The sequence below is a fragment of the Lolium perenne genome, chromosome 2 (genome assembly GCF_019359855.2).
Source record: "Lolium perenne isolate Kyuss_39 chromosome 2, Kyuss_2.0, whole genome shotgun sequence".
NCBI lineage: Eukaryota > Viridiplantae > Streptophyta > Magnoliopsida > Poales > Poaceae > Lolium > Lolium perenne.
The window spans coordinates 40,416,532-40,440,006 of NC_067245.2; the positions used below are offsets into that span (position 1 = coordinate 40,416,532).

At 43.6% G+C, this 23,475-nt stretch overlaps 2 protein-coding genes and 1 long non-coding RNA gene across 5 annotated transcripts; 1 reads left to right on the forward strand and 2 right to left on the reverse strand.

The window, feature by feature from the left end:
• Positions 1-831: 831 nt before the first annotated feature.
• Positions 832-2,547, reverse strand: LOC139835143 (uncharacterized). Its single transcript, XR_011750864.1, has 2 exons — positions 2,389-2,547; positions 832-1,047 (listed from the first exon to the last, which is right to left on the reverse strand). It is a non-coding gene; the product is annotated as an uncharacterized lncRNA (long non-coding RNA).
• Positions 2,548-9,317: 6,770 nt separating this feature from the next.
• LOC127331884 (uncharacterized) lies at positions 9,318-14,017 on the forward strand. The gene is made up of 7 exons (XM_051358111.2): positions 9,318-10,632; positions 10,794-11,119; positions 11,432-11,616; positions 11,712-11,882; positions 12,450-12,650; positions 12,991-13,242; positions 13,330-14,017. The coding sequence occupies exons 1-7, from the start codon at positions 9,419-9,421 to the stop codon at positions 13,780-13,782; spliced, it is 2,802 nt and encodes a 933-aa protein (XP_051214071.1). The 5' UTR covers positions 9,318-9,418; the 3' UTR covers positions 13,783-14,017.
• Positions 14,018-14,092: 75 nt separating this feature from the next.
• LOC127331885 (uncharacterized) lies at positions 14,093-17,279 on the reverse strand. 3 transcript variants are annotated; one of them, XM_051358112.2, is made up of 7 exons: positions 16,623-17,279; positions 16,408-16,526; positions 16,086-16,339; positions 15,722-15,980; positions 15,084-15,263; positions 14,579-14,734; positions 14,093-14,500 (listed from the first exon to the last, which is right to left on the reverse strand). In XM_051358112.2, exons 2-7 carry the CDS (start codon positions 16,408-16,410, stop codon positions 14,324-14,326), a joined length of 1,029 nt encoding a protein of 342 aa, XP_051214072.1. In that variant the 5' UTR covers positions 16,411-16,526; positions 16,623-17,279; the 3' UTR covers positions 14,093-14,323. The 3 variants fall into 3 exon arrangements, with proteins under 3 accessions (XP_051214072.1, XP_051214074.1, XP_051214073.1); XM_051358114.2 differs by having other exon boundaries at positions 16,086-16,324; positions 16,623-17,278; XM_051358113.2 differs by having other exon boundaries at positions 16,086-16,324; positions 16,402-16,526; positions 16,623-17,278.
• Positions 17,280-23,475: the final 6,196 nt, after the last annotated feature.

Here is a 23,475-nt window from a genome sequence, read left to right on the forward strand (position 1 = left end):
AAACATGTTATACAAAAACTGTGATAACTTTTGTGTTCGGACCCCGATTGACATGAAACCAATTTTGTTGGAAATATGGAGACTCCTCACAGGATATTTTTAGATGTTTTTATAGAGGGAGTCTCCCACCGTCAAGAAACGGTGAAGATGTCCAAACTCGAAAATGCAATAGAAGATGCATGCGGATTCCGTTTTTGATGAACTTGGGCTTGTTGAAAAGCTAGCAACAAGCTGAAGAACATCTCACAGAGAAACACCAAGAAGCAATAGGGATATGCAAAGTATTGAGCTCCCTAAGACGATGTGATCAAGTTACCCAACCGAAAGCCCCTCTTGATAGTGTGGCTATCTATCCTATAATCCGGTCTCCCATCAACCACCTTGAGACCGGTAAAAGGAAAACCTATCAAGGCCATACCTTTGCCTTGCGCATCTCGCTTGATCTTGATGATAACTCTTCAAGCTCCACTCAAGCCGGAATGCCTCACTTGATCATCGTTACTTCATGAAGACTCACAAATGCTCCCCCATACACTATGATGGGAAAGATCCATTGATGTACATCTTCACATGTCCATTATAACCAAATGGACGACAAGCTTCAAGCATATGATCCTCTCGAGATGCTCAACTTGAACTTGCCCAACTCAACCTTGATGACGATCACTGTGACGCCCCAAAACTGGTACCATGAGGACCCCAGCGACTCCGCCGAAATCCGCACGATATCGATTTTAGGAGACGCACCACCAAGCGCCTCGTACACGCCGAAGCATGCACGCGATGCGGGTGGAATCAATCACGAGCGGTAACATTACAACAGGATTACAATAGAGCCCACAAGAAACATATATATTACAACAACGACTCCAACGAGTCAAGATACAAATATACAATACAAAGATCCAAATCATACAGAAGATCAAATACGTCCGAGTACGGACAAGATACAAATTGGACTAAGAGTCCTGAAGATAACCAATGGCGTCCATAACCCTGCCCATGCCAAGCCGGAAGGGTAACCTTGCTACCGTCGTCATCTCGTACCTGCCAAAGTCGGGCCACCGGTTGCCGACAAGAGGGAGGAAATAGAAGAGAAAGAGAAAAGGCGAGAGTAAGTACCAAGGAACGAACTCCGGCACGTATTTAGCGAGACTAGAAATGGCTATGCTCGCCGGGCGAGTATAAATATATATCGCTTGGGGCTATATGGTAGGTTTAGCGGCAGCAAAACTATAACCAATAGAGACACGCTACCACATCCGTCTACTCAGAGAAGATAAGAGAGCGCACAAGGTAACAGATAAATACTACACAAACATAACCCAGCCGATTACACATATCCCCTTCAACAATTGCGAAGAGGCAATGTAAAAGGCACTCAACGGTGGACAAGTTTTAATAGGTATCGATTGTAGTAATGCTATATTACTATGCAAGTCATTAGCAAATTATTATCAGCAACATAAAGGTGTAAGTTGTTCTATGATCGAGTTAAACAGCTCCAAGTCGTCCATAACCGCGGACACGGCTTATCGATAAGATGTAACCCTGCAGGGGTGCCCAAATGTGCCCACACGCACGCTCAACCCACTTGCGACAGGTGGATATCACGACTCGCACTCTCCTTCACGACAACAATGTCCAGGAAGCCACCTAACCAAGTTGAACCCGAATCGAAGTCCGGCCGTATCTCCGAAACGGACCCAGCTATTGCGTGCACGGCTTTCGAGGGTCAAAACACACACAGGGGCGAATGACCCGCTTCAGCATGCGATAAACGCTCAGGCCGCAAACCTATACGTGCATACCAGTAACAAGGGTTACAAGGCTCACTGGGCTTCCCCAAAATAAATAAGTAACAGGCTGGCATGCACGCAAACAACAAATGGTAAAACATTGCAAACTAGTTGTGGCCACTGGACAAAGCTGTAGATTCCGGCAGTGGTCGAGGGGAGACCCAGAAGCATACCCACGTGTGGTTAGAGCGCTCAGTCTCAGAACAGATAACAAGAACTCGGGATCCTAGGGGACATTAGTGAGTCAAAGTTCCGATGCTTTCGCAAAGGGGCTCACAGATGCCTCTACTTACCATTTTAGTTGTTAACAAACAAGTAAAGCATGTGTATCTCCAACAACTGATATAGCATGTGATAACCTCCCAACAACCCAACATATCCCGATAACAGATCGAGATAAACAACAGATCCTAAACACGCCTACGACTCGCAAGGCTCAAACATCAAGCAACGGCTATGGATAAGGAATGGTGCATATAGGATTAATATGGTAAACAAGTGGAATAGGACACGTGACTCGATAAAGAATCGCAACATAAGGATAGCAGTGCGAGGGAGAGAGTTAAGTAGGTGAAGAGAGAGGGCTCGCCTGTGAAAAGCTGCAGAAGAACTTGTCGGAGAACTCGTCGTATCTCACATCAACACTTCGTGATCCTATCCGGGAAGAAGCAAATGCTGGAACACACAACGGATGCAAATCTTACTACTACGGAATAAGAACCAGCATGATGAAGATGATATGCATGACATGGCAACTATGATGCGGTGCAATGCAACTTATCAATATTAATCGGAGTCGGAACACCGGACAAACAAATTAGGTTGGAGTTTCATATCTATCGGCAAAGTTAAGTGGTTGTTGACATGGTATATCATGGCAAAGGTGCGCTACTTCAATATTAAACAGAGCGGGGAAAACCCTAGTTAGAAATCCGAAATACTCTGCATATATGTTAGGCATACAGGCACAACTATCAACGCGCGTCATGATGCGAGATGCAAACAGATGAATGGATGGCATATTAATGTTCCTTGCATTTTTCTGATCAAAATTGATATATAACACATTTCAATTGGAGTTACCAATTAAAAGTTATTAATAAAACAATTTTTATCAATTTAAAAATAGATTACAGGATTTAATTAATTGGGTAGGACCCAGAAATAATTTTTGTTTGGGGGGAAGGACCCCGGTTTCATTTACAAAACATGGCAGGGGGTTATCGGAAAAACATCCACGCCAGGGGCTGCGGGTTGACCAACGCAAAAGTGTAGGGGGTTAGATGCAAAGCGCCCCAGATCTGGACCTGAGAGACAGTTCTCACCGGGCGGGTTTCTACCCCAGTCGATGACGGGTGGGGCCCAGGGGGTCGACGTGGCGCGCTGAGCTGGCAAAGCTTGCACGACGCGGGGATGCCGCTCGCGTTCCAGGAGACGCGGTCACCGCGGCCGGCACGGATGCGCGCGGGCGAATGGGGGCGTCCCAGGAGGCGAGTGTGGGTGCGTTGGAACCGCCTCGACGAGGTGAACCTGAAGGTGGCGGCGCGCCGTCTTGGGGACCACCGGAGGGGCGCCGACGATGAGGATCTGTGAAGGAGGCGGCCGACATCAACGACGATAGGGGAAAAGGGGAAGCAACGGTGCAGGGGAGGATGTCCAGGAGGAAGGAGACCTCACCAGGAACACGGTGACGCGCTCAGGAGGGACGGAGGAGGTCCACGGTGGCCGGAATCGTCGTCGGAGCGCGGCCACCGTGGCGGAGAATCGGCGACCGTGTCGTCAGCACAGGGCGCCCGAGCTCGATTCCTTGCACGAGGACGTAGAGGAGAGCAAGGCGCGTTGATTGGCGGTGGCGGCGCTGCTTGGGGGGCGGAGATGATGGCACCGATGGGAATTCTGCGGGGCGGCCATGGGGTTTCTCCCCTCTCTCGATTTGGCTTGCAGCAGAAGAAAAAAGAGAGGCGAGAGAGACGTGAGGGAGGAGGAAAGGTGCGGTCCAGGCAGAGATAAAGAGAGGGGGAGGGAGCAGGTGAGGGGGAGAGAGAGGTGGAGGACCACGGCGTGGTGTGGCTGAGAGAGCACGTCTCTCTCGTGCTTGTGGGGAAGACGTCAAACAGAAAGAAAAGGGACGTACCCCTTCGTCCAGGAAAAGTGGGCCGAGTTGTTGGTGGGCTGAGGCAAGAGAGAAAGAGAGAAGAAGTTGGGCCGCCGGAGGGGAGAGGAAAAAGAGAGGGATGGGCCAGGGAGGAGAGAGTGGCCCAGGTTGAGGGGAAGGTGTTTTAGTTTTATTTAGCAAGTCCTTTTCTTTCATTTTTCCCAAACTGATTTGGAAATCAATTTGAAAACAAACCAAAATAGCACCACTTTATTTTGAAATATGAAAACATTGAAAATAATTTTGTTTGTTTGATACCTTTATAGATTAGGGTTTTATTTTAAGAAAAGGACAAGGGGGATGGTTTATTATAAAACCCATATGAGAGGGAAACCGAAATAGTTTGGGTTTGTAAAAATAATTTTATTTATTAAAATCATGGATGATATGATGCATGATGCATGATGATGCACAAAAGGAAAGCACAGACAAATCTAATGTGGGATACTACCCGGGGCCGTTACAATCACCACTTGCCATCATCCTCTCATGGGCATACCACATGACTTCTCGTGGCACATTCTTCATTCTTTGTATTGGTCAACCTTGTATCTTCTCATGCTCTATCATACTATCTTGAGGTGTATAAAGAATTCTTCACTTGAAATCAAGCTGTAAGGGTATATTGCCCCTATGTGTGGTTTTGGTAATTAATGACAACCCCTATGGACTAATGTTTTCATTGAGTTTATATGAAGGAATATTCCATAGGTACTACTTGCTCTCCATGTGTTGGATTCAAGTATGGATGCCATGTAAATAAAGATACATCTTGTGTGTTGGCATCAAGATCATCGATTTGAAGACATATATGTGATATGATCAAGAAGAAGAAATGAAGATGGAGTTATTATGTGGAACTCAATATTAGCCATGCTCTATCTTAAGTGAGTATGAGAAGATACAAGGTTGAGTTGGGTAAGTTCAAGATGAGCATCTTGAGTGGATCACACGCTTGAAGCTTGCCGTCCATTTGGTGATAATGGACATGTGAAGATGTGCATCAATGAAGCTTTCCCATCATAGTGTATGGGGGAGCATTTGTGAGTCTTCACTAAGCAACATTGATCAAGAGAGGCATTCCGGCTTGAGTGAAGCTTGAAGAGTTATCATCAAGATCGAGCGGGATGCGCAAGGCAAAGGTATGGCCTTGCTAGGTTTTCCTTTTACCGGTCTCAAGGTGGATGTTGGGAGACCGGATTATAGGATAGATAGCCGCACTATTAAGAGGGGCTTTCGGTTGGGTAACTTGATCACATCGTCTTAGGGAGCTCAATCCTTTGCATACTTTGCATATCCTTATTGCTTCTTGGTGTTTCTCCGTGTGAGGTTCTTGAGCTTGTTGCTAGCTTTACAACAAGCCCAAGTTCATCGAAAACGGAGTTCGCATGCATCTTCTATTGCGTTTTCGAGGTTGGGTGATTTTACCGATTATTCATGATATAAGGTTCTACCTTTTATATTCATGATAAAATTCCCTTCTACAGATTCTTGAGTTTGCACTTTCTATAAGATAGCATTTGTTGTTATCTTCCAAACAAAATTAGTTTCATTCGAATCGGAGTTCGGGAGCATTAGTTATTAAAGATTAAAGAAAAAGGGAAAAGAATAAAAAAAAAGGAAAAGGAAAAACAGGAGGAGGGGCTGCCGGTCGGCCGCCCGGCCTGCCAGGCCATGCGCCGGCCCAGCCGGCCAGGACCGGCGCTAACCGGACCGGCGCCAACCAGGCCGTGCGCCGGCCCACATCTCCCTAGCCCGGCTCCCTCCCCGGCCCGACCGGCGCCCCACCGGGCCGCCTCATCGCCGGATGGCCCACGCGGCCCGGCGCCCCGTGCGGCCCGGGGGATTCGATGCCCTGTGCGGCGCGCAGCCTTGCCCGGTTGCTAGGCCGGCCCGACCGGATCCCCTGCTGGGCTCCTCAGCGCCTGGGTCGGTCGGCCGGCCTGGCAGCCGGCTGGGCAGTGTTTTTCTGCCCGTTTTTCTTGCCTTTCTCTTGTCTTTTCCCCCCTAACGGTTTTATTTGCTCCTAGCTATAAATAGACCCTTCTTCCACCTTGAGCAAGTTACTTCTTCCCTTTCTCTCACCTCCATTGTTGCATTTGAAGAAGTTGCTCTCTCTCTTGTTCCCCCCCATGATTCTTGCTCATTCTTGAGGGATCTAAGAGAGGAGATCTAGATCTACACTTCCACCACACCATTTTTTCTCTAAGTGAGGGGAACTCTTGGGATCTAGATCTTGAAGTCTTTTGTTGACTTTCTCCATTGTTCTTCCTCTCCAATCTCATCCTAGCATCTGTTGTTTGGGTGGGATTTGAGAGTGAAGGATTTGAACACCTCTAGTGTTTTTGCTTTGCATCATTGCATAGTGTTGAGCTCTCCACCACGATTAGTTCGAGTGAGAGACCGTGAGCTTGTTACTCTTGGAGGTGACCTCCTAGTTGGCTTGGTGATTGGTGCTCCGGTGATCTCTTCAAGAAGATTGTGAAGAGGCCCGGGCTTCTCCTTCGTGGAGCTTGTGAAGTGGTTGTGGAGCTTGCCATCTCCGGAGCGGAGGAAAAGCTAACCATAAGGAAAGGGCCATTATCCTTCGTGGGTGTGGTTCGGAGAATAGGGTGAGCCTTCGTGGCGCGGGGAATCCTTCGTGGGACCTCCACTCCTCCAAACGTGACGTACCTTCTTGCAAAGGAAGGGAACACGGGAATACATCCTCGTCTCCGCGTGCCTCGGTTATTTCTATACCCGAGCTCTCTTTCCTTGTGATAGCCATCGTGCTTGAAGTTCATATATCTTGCTATCACTTGTGCTACATATATATTGTGCTTATCTTGCTTAGCTCTAGTTGCTATTGTTACACTTAGTTGAGCTTAGCATATTTAGGGTTTGTGCTTGTAAACTAAACGATAGTTTAATTCCGCATTCTTACAAGACAAATCGGCAAGAGTTTTTAATTGCCTATTCACCCCCCCTCTAGGCGACATCTCGATCTTACACAAGCACTCAAGATCTTGATCATCCATTGCTTATCACATAAGCTAGAGCATGGCTAATCTTGAGTTCCACATAAGAACTCCATCTTCATTTCTTCTTGATCATATCACATATATATCTTCAAATCGATGATCTTGATGCCAATACACAAGGTATATATTTATCTTCATGGCATCCATACTTGAATCCAACACATGGAGTACAAGTAGTACCTATGGAATATAACTTCATATAAACTCAATGAAAACATTAGTTCATAGGGGTTGTCACTTAATTACCAAAACCACACATAGGGGCAATATACCCTTACACTTACCCATTCCAACCAACATGACAAAGATTTGGTTGAACCAGACCGACATGAACATATAGGCTAGAATTCATATAGGAGTTTCAACTTTATGTTAATCAATTTGGAATTACAAAATTTATACAATGTTTAACAATACCGAAGATTTTTATTCCTGTAAGTAATCCATATGGCCACTTACTGTATTCAACCGTGGTCACATGCTCCGTAAGGATCACCGAGAGTTTTGTGTTTTTTTTGAATGCAATCGTCTGCTGACGTTCGGACATGATATCTACAACCATGGTGGCTCATGGTTCATTAATATACTACATAATGCAAAACCTCGGATGTTGTCAAATTATACATTATGCATTTCTCAGTCGTAAAAAGAATCATAGGATGGTTTAGTGATAGCTCAAGCATGTGTTGTATCGTTCTTATGTTGATTGTCCAAAATTATGGGATGTTTGGCAAGTACTTGTAAAGTTGTAATGGTACAATATAGTGTTTAGCATAGAGTTCATTAGCCTTTCGTAAAACTTTTCTTTTATGGATTAGCCTTTCATACATAAACTAACCAAGACCCATATGTGAGGACCCTAGATAAATTACTAAAGATAACTTGGCAAAGAGAAAGGAAAACCTTTTTTTAGAAACTTATTATCTTTTTTATATATAGAAACAACTAAGAAAACTTGAATATGTGAAAAAATTGTTTCTTTTTCTCCCCTTAGGGAATACTATTCAACATTTTTTCTCACATTTCATTTTGCTCGTAGTATATGGCATATTGTGCATATCATATACAACTTACCCACTTCAACCAATATGGCAAAGATTTGGTTGAACGGGATCGACAAGAACATATAGGCTAGAATTCAGATAGGAGTTTCAATTTTATGCTGGTCAATTTGGAATTCCTGAGATGATACAATGTGTAACAAGACTAAAGCTTTTTATTTCCTTCAAGTGTAATCCATATGGCCACTTAAAATAAGGAAAACGCTTTGGATCCGGCGACCGATCGCGCGCCAGCGATCGGTCGTCCGGCCTCGCTCCCGCGCCGGCTTAATGGACCTTCTTTTTTCGGCCCAACAATGGTTTCGCTGCAAAACACATAAGTGAGATGATGAACTATTTGTTGTAAACAATCCGTAATTTTTGTAGGATTTGTTGTTAACAATTGTTGTAAAGAGATAAAAAAAATTTATGCTAATAACAAAGTGATTTTTTATTTTGTTGTAATTATTTGTGACTTTGGATAAAATAGTAGGTGATTTTTGTTATAATTCTATCTGTAGCAAATTAAATAGTCTATGGTTTTTGTGGATGATGTTTGCGACTTTTGTTGTAAACACCCGAATTATTTGTGGCATGTGTTGCTAATTATTGTTGTAAATATTTTACTGGTTTGTTCTAAAGATATTTCTGAAATGAAAGCAGACTTTTATTGTAAACATCCTAATAAAATAATGTTGGTTTTTGTTATTAATTATTGTTGTAAGTATGTTTCCGATTTGTTGTAAAGATATTTATTGCATGGAAACTGACTATTATTGTAAACACCCAAATAAAAAATATTGTTTTTGTTGTTAATTATTATTGTAAATATATTAATAATTTGTTGTACATATATGTGAAGATTTACTGTGAAAATTTTGTTGTAATACTTTCTATTTTCTGTACACAAAGCGGCGGAATTTTGTTGCTATACTAAACAGCGGGTTTTGTTGTAAATATCTGAAAGTTTGGGGGCAAAGGGAAACACGTGTTCGGTTTAAACTGATAAACTTAGGACCGCGGGTTGATTTTCCAAAAACCAGGGGGTAAAATGCAAAAATGGAAATGCTGCTAATTCTAGCCGGTAGATCGCGATCGGACGGCCGGAACAGCAACCGATTTTCTCTGCCCGGATCGGTCGCCCGACGCTGAGCGCGCGCCTTAAAATAATCCTTTTCGGTTACCGCCTCGGCCCACCCGAAAGCAAAGCCCAACAGGCGTCGGTTACAGCCTCGGAAAAGAATCCTTGGCCGACGCAGAATCCAACTGGCCCGGTACGACAAAGAGTACAACGGAGCCCGCGCCGGCCTGGTGTGGTAGACGGCCATCGTCCCCACTTCCGTCGCAAATCCTCCGCACCGTCTCAAATCCCCAAACCCTAGCCAACCCCGACTCGCCGCGACGATGCCGTCGGCGGCCGCGGGCCCGACGGCGGTGGCTCCGCCGATGCCGAAGCCCTCCGCCCCCGCCGCCCTCCCGTTCGCCGGGATCTCGGCGGACCTCTACCCGACGGAGGACGACCTGCCCTACGAGGAGGAGATCCTGCGGGAGCCGTTCAAGCTCAAGGGGTGGTGGCGCTACCTCGTCGCCCGCGCCGCCGCGCCCTTCCCCAAGCGCGCCGTCATCTACGAGCGCGCGCTCAAGGCGCTGCCGGGCAGCTACAAGCTCTGGCACGCCTACCTCCGCGAGCGCCTCGACCACGCGCGCCCCCACCCGATCTCCCACCCGGCCTACGCCTCCCTCAACAACACCTTCGAGCGCGCGCTCGCCACCATGCACAAGATGCCGCGCGTCTGGGCGCTCTACCTCGCCTCGCTGCTCGACCAGCGCCTGCTCACGCGCGGCCGCCGCGCCTTCGACCGCGCCCTCCGCGCGCTGCCCGTCACGCAGCACGACCGCATCTGGCCGCTCTACCTGCGCCTCGCGTCCCTGCACGCCTGCCCCGTCGAGACCTCCTTCCGCGTCTTCCGCCGCTACCTCCAGTTCGACCCCTCCCACGCCGAGGACTTCATCGAGTTCCTTGTGTCATCTAACCGCTGGCAGGAGGCCGCCGACCGCCTCGCGTCCGTGCTCAACGACGACGGCTTCCGCTCCGTCAAGGGGAAGACCAGGCACCAGCTCTGGCTCGAGCTCTGCGACATCCTCACCAAGCACGCAGATGAGGTGGCCGGGCTCAAGGTGGACGCCATACTGCGGGGCGGGATCCGCAAGTTCACCGACGAGGTTGGCAAGCTCTGGACCTCGCTCGCGGATTACTACGTCAGGAGGACCCTCTATGAGAAGGCGAGGGACGTGTTCGAGGAAGGGGTTGCTTCGGTGATGACGGTGCAGGAGTTCAGTGTGGTGTTTGAGGCATATACGCAGTTTGAGCAGAGTATGCTTGCCGCAAAGCTCGAGGCAGCTGAAGAGGACGACGGGGGTGAGGGGAGCGACGAGGATGACAGGAAGAGTGGGATGGACAAGCTATCCAAGAAATTTCTTGCAGGGTGTTGGTTGACTGATGAAGATGATACTGATTTGAGGCTGGCAAGGTTTGAGCGGCTATTGGATCGCAGACCAGAGCTCCTTAGCAGTGTTCTCTTAAGACAGAATCCACATAATGTGGAGGAGTGGCACAGGTGAGACTTGATCTGGCACATCCATTATCAGTTAGTTCTCTAAAAATGAATACTGTTCAATCCATTCAATGCATTTATTCTCAAGGACAAGCTTAGTAATGCATTTTAGGCGGTCTTCAACTTGATGATGGAATTGGCTAACAGTGCAATAATATGTGCAGGAGGGTAAAACTTTTCGAGAAGGAGCCTGCAAGGCAAGTAGCGACATATGTTGAGGCTGTGAAAACTGTGGACCCAATGAAGGCTGTCGGGAAACCTCATACTCTATGGGTGGCATTTGCAAAGATGTATGAGCAACATAACCGTTTAGATAGTGCTGAAGATATCTTCAAAAAGGCTACACAAGTGAACTACAAGGTAGCGGACCACTTGGCTACAGTTTGGTGTGAATGGGCGGAGATGGAACTGCGCAACCAAAACTTTGACAAGGCGATTGAGCTGATGAGGTTAGCAACAGCAGAGCCCTCTGTCGAGGTGAAGAGGCGAGGTATAATTTATTTTCTTGAGTTGTGTTGATTTCTTGGGTACTCCCTCCTTTCTGATTTAGTCTACATTCTAGAAAAAATAAGACAAACTAGTATTGCATTTATTAGTACTACTTGGATATGTTAACAACCAATCCAAGCTACATTGAAAATAGCAACATCCAATAAAGAGAGCAAAACCACTTCGTTTTCAGTGTTATTATTGACTAAAACCTTAGATTATTTTAGAACAAATTTTGGGGCTAGAGTGTAGAGTACTTCAGAAAGGAGGGGCTGTTTGACAAATCATTTTTGCTAACAATTTGCATTTTCAGCTGCTGCTGAGGGAGATGAGCCAGTCCAGCTGAGATTACATAAATCTCTGAAACTATGGAGTTTCTATGTTGATCTGGAGGAGAGCCTTGGATCGCTGGAAACAACCCGTGCTGTTTACGAGAGAATATTAGATTTAAGAATTGCCACTCCTCAAATAATTCTTAATTACGCGTTTCTTCTTGAGGTAGGATCTTTGTGCGAAGCACACACTTTTGAAGTTTCAAGTAGACTTTATTATATGGATATACAATGGTTGTTTACTGTTTTCTTCCTCTGCAGGAGAACAAGTATTTCGAAGATGCATTCAAGGTGTTTGAAAGAGGTGTAAAAATATTCAAGTATCCTCATGTTAAGGATATTTGGGTTACCTACCTCACAAAGTTTGTAAAGAGGTACCAGCGAAGCAAGCTAGAGCGGGCAAGAGAGCTGTTCACTGAAGCTGTCCAAAAGGTTAATAGAAACTTAACCCTTCTTGAATTTTGTCATTAGTCTACTTGAACTGCCTGTAATTAATGCTATTACCAACTTATATTTGTCAAATTATGCTTCTAATTTATCACTAGTGACCTGATCACAAATTTTGTCTGTGCTTTGTTTCGCTACTTAAGAATATGCCATAGTAGTTCTTGATCAGTGATGCCATAAGAATATGCCTGTAATTAATGCTGTTACCAACTTATATTTGTCAAATTATTGTTCTAATTTATCACTAGTGACCTGATCACAAATTTTGTCTTTGCTTTGTTTCGCTACTTAAGAATATGCCATAGTAGTTCTTGATCAGTGATGTGATTTTATTGTTGCTGCGTGGATTTTGCTATTACCATTTGGCATTTGCACTCGTTGCTTTCTTGTTTTGCCTCGGAACCTTTTGTTGCCGCTTCTCGTTATGTACACTTGCTTATTTAAACATACCCCCTAGGTTCATTTAAACCTTTTTTTCCTGCATGGCATGATCTTCTAAACTATCATGTTCCATATATTGTCTTGTTACTTACATTTGCTTCTTTGTATCAGGCTCCACCGGATGAAAAGAAGGCCTTGTATTTGCAATATGCTAAACTGGAGGAAGACTATGGACTCGCAAAACGTGCAATGAATGTATACGATGAAGCTGTAAGAGCTGTTCCTAACGGTCAAAAGATGAGTATGTATGAAATATACATAGCACGTGCTGCCGAACTTTTCGGTGTTCCAAGGACCAGACAAATATATGAGGTAAGCTTATTATCCTCGTTTGTATTCTTCTTTTCTGTTTCATGCTTTATAGTTTTGGGAACGGTACTGTTAAGTCCCTGTTTCGAGACAATGCGGTATTTTAGCAAAATGAGTACATTTATAGTGATCCCAGCTTCTTAATTATGTTTCTTACTGTTTAGTTGCATTATTAGTTAGTAATGCATGAACCTTCTATGCCCGCTCTAATGACTAAATTGGGGTATAAAGAAATTCACCAGTCATTTATCTGTGCATCACACCCTAGATTTAGCCTGTCAGGCCCTTCAGTATCGGAAAATGTACTTACTTTATTCTGCTCTGCTTCTTGGCATCTTTGCAGCAAGCTATAGAATCTGGTCTCCCAGATAGAGATGTTATGACAATGTGCATGAAGTTTGCGGAACTTGAAAGAAATCTTGGAGAAATCGACCGTTCGCGTGCTATTTATATCCATGCCTCCAACTATGCCGATCCAAACTCTCATCCAGAGTTTTGGAAAAAGTGGAATGACTTCGAGATCCAACACGGTAATGAAGATACGTTCAGGGAGATGCTTCGTATCAAGCGTACAGTGGCAGCTAGCCGCAGTCAGGTATGTCACATGGATCAACTCTATAGACAGACGTCAAGAAGCATCCTTGTATCGTAAACTGATGTTGTAATTATGTGCCATGTGCAGACTCATTTCATCCTTCCTGAGTACTTGATGCAAAGGGACCAGAGGCTAACCATGGATGAGGCGGTGGACACTCTGACACGTGCTGGTGTTCCTCAGGATGAGATGGCGGCCCTAGAAAGGCAACTAGTTTCTGAACCATCCTCGGCGCCAGCTGCAGCTCCAAGCACCAGTACGACTCCCGCTAACAGAATGATGAACTTTGTTAGCGCCGGAGCAGAGGCGCGGGCTGAGAGCAGCACAGAACAGGCTGCTGCCAACAATGAGGACATCGAGCTGCCTGATGAAGAGAGTGATGAGGAGGCGGATGTCCAAATCGAAGAGAGGAGTGTTCCTGCTGCTGTGTTTGGAGAGCTTGGCAAGAGAGCTGCAGAGAACAGGGAGGAAAGCTCTTCTGCTCAAGAGAACGAGCAGCAGCTGGGCGCTCTTGAGAGAATTAAGCGAAGGCGTCAATAGGGTCTCACTATTAAGAATGTAATCCCAGTAACTGGCGCTGAGCTCAATGATGTTGTAGTTGTTACGTGTAATCATTTTCTTGTTGGCGTTTGCTCTTCTTGTACAAGAATTTTACAGGAGTCCAGTCTTGATCAACAACAGTTTTTTGTGTACAAACTAGAACTCTTGGGGTGTCATGCCCATTTTTTTAATGAAAATTTGTTGATTCCAAGGAATGAACATTGGAACTAGCAATGCTTCCGTTGGGCTTTGCAATGAGAAATATACTCATTTTTCTTTAGGAAAATTTAATATTTATTCCTCAAATTTGAATCCAATGAGTGAGCCACTTCGATGTAGCTCACAGATTAGTTAGTAGAAAGCACAAAAGAAATGAAAAGGTAGCTGTAAGAACTGTACAGTTTTCCCTACTACTTCCATCTCGATCCCTCCCATCTTCAGGCATTTTTCACTACTCATTTGCACTACAAACGAATCAATCCTGTTGAAATTACAACCCCCTTGCCAATGATCCTGAACTTGCATCAGAACCAAGAATGCATCACTTCAGGTAATCTGCGCCGTCCAGAAAGCGCGCATACTCTGTCCCGTTGAGTTTGCTGTTCACATCCTCCCAGTTCCTGACAAGGTCTGGAAGCGGACGTGTATGAATCTTCACCTGCCTGCTGACCAGTTTCCTCACTGGAACGCCCAGGAATTCTTGCACCTGGAGTAATGCCTGCACACACAGAGACGCTATTAAAGTAACCTGCAAAGTTATTGATCGGTCACTAGGGCATTCAAATGTGTTCAGTACATTTCTGTTGCTGATTATGTCCTCGTAGTAGAGGATCATGCGCCGTGTCGTGTTGAAGTAGTCCAGGCAATCTCCCATGTACTTCTCAACATCCCTGATGTTTGAAATCAGAGTTGACACGTCCAGTTCTGGTTTGAATTTCGCTAGTATCTCAGCCTGGCCCAGAACAAGATATATTGATCAGATGAATGCACTAGTCAATATGACCAACAGGTTGCATATCAGAAGACAGTTAAGAATGTTGCTCAAAAGAGAAAGGAGTGGATCAAAGCGCAGATCTCAACATTAGTTTTAACATTTGAGAGCGCAGTAAGTAGTTCAGAACCCAAGCAAGGAAACAAGGGTAGCGTTATTTATACGAAAGAACGCATGGCTCATTCCGATATTGCACATATCCATATTTACAAAATGGGCCGAGAGTAATACTAACCCAAATAGAAAAATGTGAGGGAACAGAGCAAAGTTTTATTGCAGTAAATTTATTTGAATTGTGAATAGAAGATACCTCTTCTTCCGAGTGAACATGAGATTTGTGGGTTCCATTCAGTTGCTTTGCATCTCTGTCATAGTTGTTGGCCAATACAGAGATAAGTCTGCGCAATGTGTTTCTCCTGAATAGAAATATCAGAGAGACACCCTTCTTGTTCAAATAACTAAGTATATCATCATGATAGTCCATAAACCCCTGGAGAACACCCTGATATCAGTTAATGGCACACATAATAAAATTATGCATTTGTTACCTGTAGGCACAATTTTGCTAAAGCTAATGGTACAGCCAACAATACGAACATCAACATCAATAATCTTCAATAACCACCCTGGGTTTTAGACAAGTTCAGTGTTGTTAACATGACAGGACGTAACATTGAGAAATGAGAACTACAGGCAAATTACGCTGTGATACATTAAAAAACAATTTAACTGCAGGCTTAGCAGAATCCGAATCCTTGGCCAGGAAACCAGATCATAAGACCACCCTGAACTAGACTAGAGTGCAGGATAAGTAACTACGGAAAGGCAAAGGCTCTGCTTCAAATTGTTCACTTTCTGAAATCATGGTCGACAAAGCAGCCAGACTACCAAAGAAAATCTGAACCTTCAATTTCACATTGAGCAAGAAAACGGTGGAGGTTAAAATACCTGATTTAGCATCCACTTGAACCCAAATGCAGCCGTGCACTCATTTTTTGCCGCACTCGTGAACCAGTCCAAGTTATACAGTTTGTCAAGTGCCTGTATGACAGATGATATATTTTCTCTCCTATCCATTCTGTTAAATATTTCGCCGTTCGAGCTGATGTTAGGGTGGCTATTTAGCAGTGTCTCAAACCATCCACTTCCTGATCTCTGCATCGACACGATCACAAAAAACCGAACAGGAGTACACGAGCATTCCGCCCTACATCAGGAAACAGGACGCGCAGCATGTGTCAGACGAAAATCTGCATATACAATAAGCTGGGAGTGCCAGTAGAGAGTTCATCCATCCAAAGAGGAAACCAACCTGTTATAACCCTCTGGTTTTGGGAAGTGCACATACGGCAGCTCCTCATCAGGAATAACAGGCCTTGTGCAAACATGCCCTGTCTGTTCTTCTGCACCGCTTTCCTCTCCTTTGTTCTCTAGCCTTATCTGGTTGAAGGAGAGGTAGCATACGTAGAGACCGAAGAGCGCGATGAGGAACACGAGACTCTGCCGCGGCGGTAGTGGTGCCACCTTGGCACCCTTAAGCGAGTATGGGTGCTGCAAGTAGCGAAACTAAGTTCAGATATTGTTAGTAACAATGCACAGATACGAAATTCAAAATTCAGAAGCAGCACCTGTACCATTTTGTGCTTGTAGGTTGCAACACAAGAACCTACTGCCGGTTTCTGGTCCTCCTTCTTGCCCAAAGTAAATTAACATGTTGAGTGCTCATGGATACCAGCGACCCGCCATGTGCGTCCTGGTAAATCACAGAGATCCTGCAGTCAGCAACCCTCCGTAGAAAATACAGTCCAGCAGCAAGAACCAGTTCAAAAGGCGCGCTTCAGAAACTTACCAAACTGCAATTGGATGGGGGGTAAGGAAGACTAGAGAACCCTAGGCAGAGAGGAGAGGAGAGAAACCCTGGAACAGGATTTAGCAGCGGCGAGGAATGGCGGAAAAACGAGAAGACGGAGCCGGGCGCTCCACGAAATGCTGGCACGAATCGCCCACCGAGATTCTTGGGGGCGCCGGGAAACCACGAATCCCCTGGTTGGATTTGAGCTCCGGAATGGCGGAGAATCCCACCAGAAAGGAAGAAGCGAAGAAATACCCAAAGCCGGCTGGCTCGCTGGAGCAAGGCGAGGAGAACCCAGGTGAGATTTAGCACAAGACCAACCTCACCAGCTAGGGATATCCGAGAAAGGGGGCAAGATCCTGGCGAAAGGGTCGCATGAACAACCCTTGCCTGGTTCGTCAGCAAATACCGACAGCTTCTTCCTCTCTGTGATTTCTTGGTTTATAATAATGGGAGACGACAGAGCAGGAACGAGTTTGGTTTAGAAGAATGAGCAAGAGATAATCCAAGGAAATGAGTTTGGAATTTAATTATCCCCAGAGGTTTGCAAGATTCGGAAGAGTTGATTGACGACAGCAAGATTGGGAGATTTAGTTATAACGCTGAAGGATTAGTAGGTAAGCAAAAGGGAGCTGCTCCGAAACTCCAAAGTGCAGACGGAGTAAAAGAAGCCAGCGAGAGAAGAGGGGTTCTGACCCCATCGATTAGCTGGACTTGGTCTTTGGTGGACCATCAATTTAAAACACAAGGAGAGATGATGTTGATAATTTGAAACTTTGGATCTGGCTGGTGGTGGAACCTATTACCTATGCATCCAAGGGTTCCCTTTCCCCTTCCCTATCACCCGCCGAGGTTAGGGATTAGAGAGGGTGTGATCTCGATTCATAATGAACTCTATACGAAAAAGATGCACATCGACGATTATTCACGCGATAGATTTCAAGCTTTGTTAATTGTAACTCCTAATTTTTGTGTGTTTATGCTACGAGTATTTTTAGATCAATTTCGGGTGGATCTTTTCGAAATTGGTTTGGCCACTAGTTTCATCTTGTTGTTTCACATAACTCTTATGTTTTAAGCATCAAATAAAGCAAAGTAGTTACAAGTTCTTTGTGGGAGTACATCAACTCAACTAACCGTATAACATGAACTCAACTAACCTATAGCATGAACTCAACTAACCGTATAACACAAACTAAACTGACCGAACTTTTCTCGGTATCATCTCCATGTATGTGTTCATCTCTTTCACCCTACTCTTTCTTGATCCTATTCTCTTTTTGTGTAGATCTCTACGTGGAAAATATGATTAAGTCAGATCAGTGATCAATTCCTTTCCAACCTTGTGTTAAAGAGTTTGTTTGAATGTGTAGTGCATCTCTATGTTCCTCTCTCACATAGGCTCTAAATAATCTTCCTTTTTATCGGTTCATGATAATCTCTACACGAAAAAAGATGCACATTGACAATGCGTCACCAATCGATTTCAAGTTTCGTTAACTGTAACTCTTTGATTTCACGTTTATGTTTTTTTTATCAATTTGTCAAATTCATCACACATGGACAATATTTTAAATTCCTTTGACCACTAGCTTCATCTCGTCATTTCACACAATTCTCACGTTGTGAATTTTTAATTTTAAAGGTCATAGGCAAAGAGATATGAGAACAACAATAATGATGCGTACAACCAAACGTCCCAATTTTGCACCACGTGAGCACACATATGAAACCAAAAAACCTTCTGCTCTCATGGGAGGCAGGTCTAAACTGCCAGCAAAACAAGTTGCATGACATGAATCTTAGCCTGTATGTGTCAGGCATATCAGGCTCCCATAGGCCAAGTTGCTGAAATACCCAAAAATTAGCCGTCGTTGCACCTAGTCTGGGTGGACCATCAATTTAAGCAAGGAGGTGCTGGTATATTCAGTCTTGAATCTGGCCCTTCCGAACTTTAAAAATCACACATTGCTAGATTTCACCATAAGCGTTGCGGTTGTTTTATGGCTATAGTTTGTTGGTTGTTGTCACTGCCATTGATGTGGCAATACTTCACATCTCATAGAGGTGTAGCTTTGCAAAAGTCTGCTGTGATAAAAGAAAATCGCCTCACTTTCCATGGCATGCTACCGTTTAACAATAAAAGAGTGGCAATCAGACAAATATGCCACAAAGCTATGTCCCACTACATTTTAGCAATTTGTGCGTCCAAAGACACCTGGTCCCATGTTTTGCAAAAAAAAAAAGACACCTGGTCCCATATTTGCTCCTGTGTCGGTCGAAAAAAAAAACAAAAAAAACGCAAAGGCAAACTTCCTATGTTTCTTTTATTTTTAAAGATGAGCATAATACCCGTTGCTATGACGGAGAACCATGTGAAACAGGAACGAACACTTCAATGGTGTTGTCGGCGGTGATTTCGTGCGCGCCTTCCTTGGTCATGGCGGACTCCCATGGGACAACATCCAAGAATACAACTTCCTGTCAAGAAATGGAATAACAAACCTCATGATCGTTAAGCTCTATCCCTAGCTAGCTAAAACTCAAGTTCAACTTGATTTGTTACATTCTCTGTCAATGCTCGTTGTGCACTCGTAATAAACCCGAACAATATTTAACAATACCACTATATCATCCCTTATAATTAAATTATTTCACTATATATTCATGTATTTTTTATGCCGTAGCAGAACACACGGGTTCTTTGCTAGTATATCCCTAAGCTTTGAAAACAATAGTCTGTGACCTGAACCTGCCTTTTCTCACATAAACATACCGACAAAGCAGTTCCTGGCTCATACCAACCAGCAGACAAATATAAATAAAAACAAAAACCGCATGGAACAGGGGTCACACCAGTAGGTGGTGGAATCCCAATCACCAACGGATCTCACCATCCATTCTTGTGCCCGTACAAAAGGCGAACATGCATGTGCTAGAGCTAGAGTGCTAGACCAAGGACAAGCTCTGGTGGGTAGTGAGAGCACATATCAGTTGGAGGGTCCAAATCGAAACTAAATGTCCTTCGCAATGGCTGTTTAGCGTCTTTATAGTGGAGACAAAGTGGGCAAACATCCTATAGCAAGCAACATGATCCGCTTCAGGGAAGCCATACTAGAGTCCTTTGCATGGATGGGTAAGAGCAACAGTGGATGGATCAGATTTATGATGATGACATGAAATCGTTTGGATCGGGATGAAAATTTCCTCAACCCCATTATCTGATGAAAGAAACGGATGTTACAGTCAGTAAGTTTGAAGATGTAGCAGCTATAATTAGGAAGCACCATCTTTTTCATTAGTAGAGTAGATACATAGCATTGTTCTAGGGAACACGAAGTCTGAAGGCTCTGTGACCACCATGACATAGTAGAAAAAAGTTATCAGTAGTTTTATTTTGGCACGGTATTTGTTACAGGAAGATAATTCTGATGTCTTTCAGGTTGCATTTCATTTTAAATGTTTTTAACTTTAAATGGAAGAGAGTAATCATATGTTAATAGAGATCCAGAAACCATCAATAATACAAAAATAAATTCAAATTACTGAACCTACATTTTATAAAACATATCGCACTGGTGACTGAAGAATGATGATCTATGGTGTACAACAACAAAAAAATCTTGATAAAGACACTTTCTACAAAACAAGCGGTTGGTGGCAACAACCATTGCTACAAAAATGATAACTATGACAGGTTGCTACAAAGCTGATATAGCACCAGAACAGAAGAACACAAACCAATAACCCCAAAACAGACAGCAAAAAAAAAACATTGAGTACAGAAGTGTCAAATATTTAGGCAGGTGACATTAGAGCAGAACCTTTTTTCAATGTCAAAGCAAAAAATGGCGTCATTCTCCACCTGTCAAGTATCAAAATCAATTTAAGCATTGGAACTGAAAATGAGTTAAACTGGATCAGAGTTTTGATCTCGAAATGAATTTAATTAAACTAAGGCTTCACGAATAAAATTGTACAGTGCCTATTAACATAATTCCTTCCATGAATAGAAGACAAATGTGCTCTCCTACAACTAATTTTTGGGACCTTTTGATCAGACAGCGTCTTCAAGTCATCCAATATATTGTTGGTAGCCAACAAGATCAACTTCTGATTATTAGGAGGTTGGTCTATTATTGAATGCAACTTCTGTTTGATATGAAGTAGTAGGTACTCTTGTTCCGCTTGGCTCGAATGTACATTTTTTTTCTCCAACTGGGCTTCTAACTCCTTTCCACTGCAATAACGGAAATAACCAATCTGTTTACAAAACGGAAGAGGGGAGGAAAACTAGAAGCGAGCTGGGGCAGTAACAGGATGTGCTACACTTCGCCGTCAAAGTGTCCACTATGGGACGAAAACCTGTTGCCACCATCTACACTAAGCCAACTAAACTAAAAGTTCAGAGGAGCAAATCCACATAACAAACACTCACAGGGGGTATCCAACCTTAAAGAAGACAAAAAAAAAAGATAACCAAACACCAGAAGGAAGATAAACATCCATATGTTTAGGATCTGATCTCCCGCACCCAGGAATCAACACAGCCGCCTTGTCAAGCTCCGGACAAAGCCACCCCTGGAAGGATCACCATTTTCCCTTTCCCAGTGGCGAAGCTAGGAGAATTAAGCATTGGGTTCATTTTCATAGAACTATGAGGTCACATTAAGTGATATATGGTGCTGCGTACCAATTTAGCCTGGATTATCATACATTTAATGGGTTCATTTGCACCCATCTCTTACATGCCAGCTCCGCCACTGCCCGTTCCTGGGTCTTTGATCCCGCATCAATGTAGCTGTCGTCTCCATCATCTTTGATGCTCCGAACTGAATTAGCTCCTTGCTCCTTGCTCCTTCTGCAAACCTGCCCAATACATCAACAAAGATGAGGCTAAAAGACTAACTTCACAGGTATTCCTCATTCTATGTTTATCGAAAGTCACTTTGTTTCTTGTTTTCCATATAGCCCAGCATATAGCTGCGATCCCAATCATAAAGTAAGTGTCGCCAAAAGGGAGAAAAGCATGAAACCAGGCCCATGCCTGCCAGACATTATTAGGACACAAATTTGTTCTCAAAATTTTACCAACCACACCCCATGCAATGCACATCTAGCGACTTTACACTGAAAAAGAGATGGTTAGAAGTTTCAACTTGGTTACAAAACGAACAAATAGGAGAGCCCATCCATTTCCTCTTTCTCATATTCTCCCTTGTTAGGACCGCATCCTGAAACAATTGCCATAAGAAGATTTTCATTTTCAGAGGTAACTTAGAGGACCAAATCCACCTGAAGTTTGATCCAACCACAGTTCTCTCCACTGATAGACAGATTTCGTTGAGAACACACCATTCTTGTTCAACTTCCAGGAAATCCTATCTTTTTTGGTTAGACAGAGAAATAGTTCTCACCGCCTCACGGATAGTATTCCACTGTATCAAAGTCTGACCAACCAAATTCCTCCGAAACGACAAATCAAAATCTCTCTCGGCCGCCCATTAACCGTGCACTCCTGATCATTGCAAATTTCAAAACCAAAGGGAAGCAGTGTTTCTTTATAAATCTAGCATTACCTTGCCAGGCATCAAGTTTCTTTATAAATCTAGCATCAATAAACTCCAAATCCTTGTTTCTCAACTTTCTGACAGTCACAGGCATCCCCAAATACATCATAGGCAACACCCCAACTTTGCAACCAAACATAGAAGAATATATATCAGCAATATTATTGTCCCCACCAATCATATATATATATCACTTTTCGAGTAATTAATTTTTAGACCTGACATTAGCTCAAACATGTACAGGAGGAGCTTCAAATTTAAATCTTTTGCATGATCATGACTAATGCATATAGCAATATCATCTGCAAATTGTAACACAGCAACCCCATTTTCAATGAGATCAGGAGCCAAACCAACCAACAAACCATTTTTTTGTGCATTAATAATCATTTTAGTCAAACATTCCCCAGCTAGGTTGAAAAGAGCAGACTCGAATATACATGCTTGGAACCCTACATCAGAGAGACTATAATCATCAGCAAATGGGAACACCATGCATATCACCTAAAACAAATTTCAAAACTCCATGGGTCTGTCAGAACACCAATTTCCTCTCTATCTCACTATCACGGTGGCCACTCTGGAATTCAATTACACTACACACGCAGGAATTGGATCGGAAATTTGTTGAACACTTAATGGGCACAAAGAACAAGAGCAGAGGAATAAAACAGAGGAGACAAATCGAAGGTTCCAGCCCCATCAGTGAGCCACTGGCGTGTGCGGAATGTAGATATGAAGAATTCCACAAAAGGACTGGATCACATTTTTCATTTTTTCGGAGTTTTTTCTTGCAAAATAAGTGTGAAAAGATGACTTGTAGAAAGTTAGGTTACTATCAATCTCTTGCAATGAATGCTTATGAATATACAAACCATGATAAATAATACTCCCTTTCTGTAAGACCACCACACATTTTAAGATAGAACTTTAACTAACAATTTAACCAACATAACATGAGTTATATGTTATAAAAAACAAATAATTGGATTCATATTTGAAAGATGTTTCCAATAATATGTTTTTGATGTTATATAACTTATTTTTTACCGATTAAATTGTTAATTAAAGTTTTTGCACAAAATACCTAGTGGCCTTATATATCAAAACAGAGGAAGTAATTAAAGATACAGAATAATTTAAATGTCATCATGTACAACATAGAGGATTGTGATACTCCTTATTTGGAAAACCATGATTTTTTCTGCTTATCATGCTCACATTGGAGGCCATTGTATTTGGCATTGCGAAGATCATAGCAACATATGTGTGGTAAAGAA

What these genes read in the sequence shown, in the direction of transcription:
- LOC127331884 (XM_051358111.2), top strand. Translation starts at nt 9,419, where the DNA reads ATGCCGTCGGCGGCCGCGGGCCCGACGGCGGTGGCTCCGCCGATGCCG. An exon ending in TCACTGAAGCTGTCCAAAAG is followed by an intron (nt 11,883 to 12,449) that starts GTTAATAGAAAC and finishes TCTTTGTATCAG; the next exon opens with GCTCCACCGGATGAAAAGAA. An exon ending in TGGCAGCTAGCCGCAGTCAG is followed by an intron (nt 13,243 to 13,329) that starts GTATGTCACATG and finishes TGCCATGTGCAG; the next exon opens with ACTCATTTCATCCTTCCTGA.
- LOC127331885 (XM_051358112.2), bottom strand. An exon ending in AAACCAGAGGGTTATAACAG is followed by an intron (nt 15,981 to 16,085) that starts GTTGGTTTCCTC and finishes TTCCTGATGTAG; the next exon opens with GGCGGAATGCTCGTGTACTC. An exon ending in ACATAATCAGCAACAGAAAT is followed by an intron (nt 14,501 to 14,578) that starts GTACTGAACACA and finishes CTGTGTGTGCAG; the next exon opens with GCATTACTCCAGGTGCAAGA.